The sequence below is a fragment of the Leptosomus discolor genome, chromosome 24 (genome assembly GCF_034619465.1).
Source record: "Leptosomus discolor isolate bLepDis1 chromosome 24, bLepDis1.hap2, whole genome shotgun sequence".
NCBI classification, from domain to species: Eukaryota; Metazoa; Chordata; class Aves; order Leptosomiformes; family Leptosomidae; genus Leptosomus; species Leptosomus discolor.
The window spans coordinates 6,428,523-6,435,506 of NC_141414.1; the positions used below are offsets into that span (position 1 = coordinate 6,428,523).

General features: G+C 50.3%; 1 protein-coding gene across 1 annotated transcript; it reads right to left on the reverse strand.

Moving 5' to 3' along the window:
* Positions 1–1,930: 1,930 nt before the first annotated feature.
* SLC35E1 (solute carrier family 35 member E1) lies at positions 1,931–6,781 on the reverse strand. The gene is made up of 6 exons (XM_009952067.2): positions 6,373–6,781; positions 5,525–5,595; positions 4,991–5,128; positions 4,172–4,297; positions 3,408–3,653; positions 1,931–2,961 (listed from the first exon to the last, which is right to left on the reverse strand). The coding sequence occupies exons 1-6, from the start codon at positions 6,779–6,781 to the stop codon at positions 2,728–2,730; spliced, it is 1,224 nt and encodes a 407-aa protein (XP_009950369.2). The 3' UTR covers positions 1,931–2,727.
* Between the last annotated feature and the right edge of the window lie 203 nt (positions 6,782–6,984).

Genomic DNA, 6,984 nt, shown 5'->3' on the forward strand with positions numbered 1-6,984 from the left:
TGTAATTACTCGTTCTACCAGACGAAATGATCCCTTGCTGACCACAGACCTGAACTAGAAGAGCACGAAGACTGTCAGGCAGTCTCCAGGGAAGAGACTCGCTCTCTGGGCCCTACACGGATGATTGGTTTGGGTCAGTCCCTTTTCGCTCTGCAAGGACAGCAGTTTTGTTTCACAGACACAGCGACGCCACGAGCCCGGACCAGAATTTGGGACGAGGTCTTTTCAGCAGAAGGCCCTCACCTGCGGCCCCGCTCCTGACAGAAAAAGCTGAGCTAAAGACCTGCCGCCGTAAGCGCACGGAGCAAGCTTTCTCTGCAAACAGCTGCAAGAGAGATCTGGTTATGTACTTTAAAGGGAAACCATCTAAATATATTTAAGAAAGCCTCTGATCGGCGATTAAAGCACGTGGAGCTTCGCTCCAAGTAACAGGTCAAGCTGCACGCAGGTGGTACGGCAGCAGACATACCAGAAGACGTATGGAGGAACTCACCGCATGCCTGTACATCCCTGGGGCCCCCCGCTGCTACTGTTTTCTGGTATTTCACCCCGCTACGAAGCGGGGAGGAACCACCTGCATTTTCCAAATGGGAAACGGAGGCACCAGGAACACAATCAAGCATCTGCAGGAGTCGACTCCGTTTACAGCTGGCTCCCTTTGAAAGCGGCTGGAGAACTTCAGCCCCTCTTAAAAATCTCAGCCTAGATTATCTCACCCTCAAAGCAGGCTTTTGGAGAGCCAGAACCTAATCCAAATCCAGAGTCCGCACACTCCTTTTCACATGTCTGTAAAAGCACTTAAATATTGGGAAGTGAGCCTCAGAAGGACACATTTTGCACTTTCCCGTATTAAAAAGAAACAATTACACATCAACTAATACTGGAACAGGCAAAAGAAATTTCACCTGAAATGATGCTTTTCCTCATTCTCTTGTTCTTGTTAACCTGTTAGGGAATAATTTATTTAGATTTTCTAAGCTAAAAGCCCAAGCTCTAAGCTAGCACGAACAGACCCAACTCCAGTCGAGTCACGTTCTGCTCACAAGCATTAGCAGCGTGTTTAACCCAGCTCTGAGGTGCCAGAAGGACCGTTTCCTCTTTCGGACGGTATGGGGGAAGGCAGTCTACGGAACTGCCTCCCCCATCAGCCAAAAGAATAAGATCAGGTTGACTTGGAACTAAAAATAAATTCTTTACTATCCAGAAAGGAGCCAAATCATCATCTCATCGCGGAAACGGTCATTTTTAAAGCAATAAATAAGTGGAGGAAGTGTTCTGTACCAAACCCTGAATTTTCTCACTGGTGCCTAATACCTCTCTAGTAAGAACACCACACTCACGCTGTCAAAAGTCTCACTGTACAACAGCTTTCCTGTGAAGGAAGGGCGGCCCCTACAACCTTCTTTCCCTAAAGTAACAACAGTCACGGTCTGCTCAGCGAAACCCAAGCCCAGCGGGTTTCCTCCCTGTCCCGCACAAATGCAGTACCTGACGCACAACCACCAGCTTGGCTAGAATGAAGTATGTTCATTTAACTGCATCGCTGCTCCTTCACCAGAGATCAACTATTTACTGCGGATTCAAACGTTTTGGGGTTTTTTTAACAACGTACTGCTCGGGCTGGGGCAGCTGCAGGAACAGAGGAGACAACATTTAACTTCCTTCAGCGGAAAGTGGAAGTCAGGCTGCACACAGCACCTGCAACAGCAGTCATTAAGAAACCTAAAAAACGGATTAGGGACTAAAAAGATAGACTTAAGAAACAATTAAGAATGATGATGATCCAAATTAATGCATTCATAATATATGAATCATACAAGAGAGCATAATTTATGCATAAAACCAAGAAGAAAACACCTGAAACCTTTCAGTTTCTAAAGCAACAGAAGAGTTTTGTAACAACAGGCGTGAAGCGCGTAAAAAAAAACTGTATTATTCCAAACACTTTATTTGTGAAGGTGTTCTCCGTATCGCCAAGGAAGAGCGATGGCTGAGGTTACAGGACCACATTACTCAGAAAACAATTACCTCAAGCTCTGTTTGTCTGTTGTCTACAACAACAGTGATTTTAGAGAATTCTCTCTCATGCCTGAAGTACACTTCTGGCAGAGATCGATCTTTACCGTCTGCTCTTTCGGAAACTCTCCTGCTTTGTCAGCACAGACTGCAGGCGGAGGCACAAAGGAGGGAACGCCCACGTGAAGTTTCGTAGTTGCTCGAGATGGACCCAGGTTTACCTACACTGATACGCGTCAACCCTCCTCCGACAGACCACTCCTGACAACCTGAAGTACGCCCCAGTTTCACTTCTTTCTGGAAGTTTCATTAAAAGAAAGTATCATTAAAACATATTAGAGAACAAACTGAAGGTGACGTGACCAGCAGGGAAACAAAACACTGGCCAGAATTTAGCTGCCAAAAGAACAGTCAGTTGACAGACTCTGAAAAGAAGCCGTGACAGCAGATGTTGGACTCTGAGGTGTTGTACGTGCATTTCACCAGGATCTCTGGACAAGAGCTACACCGTGCAGGTACTTCCAGTGTCAGATCTCGCTGCTTCACGTGTCAGGGTCTGCTGAGCAGCAGCTGGAGGTCTGTACCGCTTCCACTACCCATGCATCCTCCCTTCGGTACGATAAAATGGCTTTACATTCACGGATGTACTAAACGTTTCTGATAATGTTGGGGACACCTTGATATCACAGTCTATACCTGTTTGCCAGGACTCTATATATCAAAACGATTTAAGTTGTAGGTAGTCGGATAGTTTTGCCGGTTATACTGGAAGTGGTCTGTTAAGATATTGGTTCGCCCGTACTGATAGTCTCCATGTTGTGCAAATGCCGTAAGTCCGTTCTGAGACTTTTCAGGAGTGTTTCGGTGCCGATCCAAATTCACAAGGTCTCCAGTGGTAATGGGAAGTAGCTGCTTCTTTGCTTCTTGGTTTGCATCGTATTTTGTCTAGGAAAGAAAGAAAGAATGTTTTTCTTGCATATCACCTAACATACATACCTAGAAAAGAGCACACCGTGTTATTACACTACTGTCCATGCCTGTTAGTCTTAAAATATTAGTGGCTTCTAATAAAAAACCTCATTCTTCTCACGTGCCAAATCAGCAAGCGGCTCTTTTGCTCGAGATTTGAGTGAGTTACCTCTCGCCCTTCATTTTCCACGAAAACACTAAGATCAAGATTGGATGTTTTAGAGGCTGGCCTGGCCCAAACACCCGAGTACTTCGCTCGGCTGATACACGTCCCTCCTCTGCAGTGAGGTGTTACGCCATGCGCCCTACCCGTTTGTTCTGCTGGCTGATAACTTGTTGTGCAAAAAATAATTCAAAGTTGGATACTTCAAACACGGGACCGCTTCGACCGAGTTTCCTGAACAAACCACCCACCCCCTTACCTTGTTGTACAAGAAGACCCCCAAGATAGCTGTCATCATCCCAAGGACATTGGTGCTCGTCACCGGGTTGCGAAGCATTATAAGGGACACGGTGATGACCATGATTCTTTTGGTGGCGTTTGCAACGGAGTAGCTCAGCGGGCTGATCAGGTTGAGAATACTGAAGGCAATGACATTCTGGGCAAAATTACAGAACCCGCTGATTATAAGCAGCATCAAGGTCCAGGACCAATGAGACATCGTGCTCTGTTATAAAGATGAATGTTACAAGGAAACAAAAATTATCTCAGGCTTCAGATAAGAGACAAAGAAACAGAAACACAACCTGAGTCACTTCTTACCTGCCGTTGACCGGCAGAACATCCACAACTTAACTCTAAGGAGGCACCCGAGCACGTGACGTTACGCAACTGCCAACTCCGAGAGAACATCTCTGCAGGCTCGTAACCCGCTCTCTGGGGGCGTCTGTCCTGTCGCCAGCTACTAATGCCCGAGCTTTACGCTGTCACATAAGCTGCCTCTCCTAACCCTGACGGGAATTCTTGCAATAAACACTTTTTTATCTTGTTTTGTGAAACAATCTGTGGGTATTTCACAACAGTTCCTTCCACGCCGATGAGGAACTACACTGAAACACTTAAATGCACTTTAGAGGTACAGCGGATGGTGTGTGTCTGTTACTGCATTTTTTTTCCTCTTTTCTTTTTTACCAACAAATTATTCTTACTAACAAACCGTATTTGTTTCCCTAACACAACACTTACCAAATCATTCTCTACTAAGAAGGAAGAAAGATCTACCAAAACCCACGTTGGGATCATGAAGAACACAGCATGGCACCCAAGTATGTTCAGCAAACGAAGATGATGTATTCGGGAATCTCTTAACACCTGACAAAAAACATCATTAAACAGCCTTTCTTCAGCTACTGCCCACCTTATCAGTAGAGATTCAGGAGCCATGTAACAGTAACAGCTTCAGATGAAATACAAATTATGAAAATAAGTAAATACTGTTAAAGTGTGAACTTCCTATAAGGATGACCAAAGAAAAACAGATGTCTATTCAAAAAACAACGGTTTCTTGAGTGGTGACTCATACTATTAACAAGATAATAATACATTTAAAATGCTCTGCAAACCAGAAACCCTTTTGCAACTAAACAGATTCAAGACCTACAGTTTCATTTTGTTTCTAAGATTTTCAGGAATGCCCAGTGTTGACACTGACTCATTCACTACGGAGAAAGGATTCGATACTGCAAGACACATTAAGAGCTTCCAAACGAAATGAACTGTTAAATTTACGCACTACTGAACTGTCAGCGGACAAAAAAAATCCAGGCGGAGGAGTAAAGAGAAGGCTCAGGATAAACTCTGAGTTCTGCCCAATTTTCAGTGCAACAGCTCCGACAGGTAGGCAGGGCTGGCGAGAACAGGCACACAACCAGCCAGCCATTACTTTGGGCTCCTCTGACTACAAAGGCAACTTAAAAAAAGATAAATATATATGTACTGGAAAATACATAACTGTTCTGCTAAAGGATGACGCTACTGACCAACGCCATGAACAGCAACACTTACTTTCTTGGAGAAGATGTTCTGAAGCGAAAAACACAGAGTAGCAGCAAGTGCACTGATGAGTCCCCACATGTCAAAGGAAAGTTCCGTGACCGTGGCCAACAGGACACCAGTTATTATGGGGATCAGAGACAAGTACACCTGAAAGAGGGACAGAGAGGAGTAGCTTACATCTTCTAAAAATTTTAATTTCAACAGAGTTTATACATATTGCTGATTTGGGGAGGAGGAGGGAAAGAAGAATAAAGCAACAGAACCAGGGATCAACTTCTATACTTTTGTAATTTGAGGAAATTCAGTGACTACAATACATCCTGTAACAACTCCGGTGTATCAGAGAGCATCACCTCGCTCAACGTTTAGATGTGTTTTCTTTACAGTCCCAATAAAAGGAAAAGGAACTTATCAAATCCCTGTAACCTAATTTCCATCACAAAATTCACCCAGCTAACCCCAGCCTGAGCTTGCCTGATCCCAGCCAGCAGAGCCCACCACAAACACCACCAAGAGAAGAGACCTCAGCAAACCTGTCCGCACCTTCGTCGTCTGCTTCTCCTTCATTATGATCCGCGAAAGAAGAACCACCCATATTGGCATCGTCGCTTTTACTGCAAACGGAAAGAAAATGTCGGTGGGGACACAAAGCTCGGGCCGACTCCGTTAACCGCTGCCAGCAGAGGGTGAGTGCTGGGGATGGAGGAGGGGCTCAGGTCTGGTCCCACCAAAGCCACAACCTCAGCGCTCACTGGGTCGTCCCTCCTTGGCACCGCGCCGGGCACTTGTACAAACAGGGGCCGGTTCTTGGTGCCCCTGGGCACCGCGCTGGGCACCTGTATGAGCACAGACTGGGGCACAGCACTGGGCACAGCACTGGGCACCCATGCGAGCACACCCTGGGCACCGCGCTGGGCACCTGTATGAGCACAGACTAGGGCACAGCACAGGGCACCCATGCGAGCACACCCTGGGCACAGCACATCGCACTGGGCACCTACGTGAGCACACCCTGGGCACAGCACTGGGCCCCCATGCGAGCACACCCTGGGCACAGCACACCGCACCCCTGTGAGCACACACTGCGCTTCAGGGTCACTGCACCAGGCGCTGGTACAAGCACGTACTGGGGACCACGCCGCCGCCCTGGGCACCCGTACGAGCACACGCTGGGCTTCAGGTCACCCCAGTGGGCACCAGTGCAAGCAACCGCAGGGGCCCGGGACATCCCACCGGGCAGCCGTAAGAGCACACACCGGGCTCCAGGGCACTGCACCGGGTCCCCTCTGCCTGGAGCTGGGACATCCCACCGGGCACCTCCACGGGCCCACACCGGGCACAAGGACCCCCCCCCACCGGGCAACCCCCCCCGCACACACACCGGGCCTCACCTGTGTGCGCGTAGGAGACCGGGACCCTCCAGAGCGAGACGTGCGCGGAGACGGAGGCGAAGTACTTGCCGAAGGCGAGCGGCAGGATGTAGCGGGGGTAGGCGCGGGGCGGCAGCTGGGCCGGGCCGGCGGGGGGCACCCGCCAGGCGCGCAGCAGCGGCGGCAGGAGCCCGCACAGCCCCAGGATGTGGAACAGCGAGACGGTGACGGGCCGCGGGAAGCCGCCGAGCAGCAGCTTGTTCACCACGTTCCCGCCGGCGCTCAGCCCGTACCAGGCCAGGCAGAGCGCCGACACCCGCGCCCCCTCCCGCAGCGCCGGCCCGCGCCCCGCCCGCCCCGTCGCTCCCGCCGCCCCTCCGCCGCCCACCCCCGAAGCCGCCGCCGCCGCCGCCGCCAGCGGGGCCGCCATGGCTTCCTGCGCCGCCCGGCCGCCGGGGAAACGTCACCGCCGCCAACGCGTCGCTTCCTGGGGCGGGGCCGGCGCGGGGTCCCGCCGCCGCCTCCTCCTCCTCCTCCTCCTCAGCGCCTACGGGTGCCGGCAGGAGCCGCCGGCCCGGGCCGGCGCGTCACTTCCGCCGCGGTCGTTCCCCTCCCTCCGCCGGCGGGAAGGCG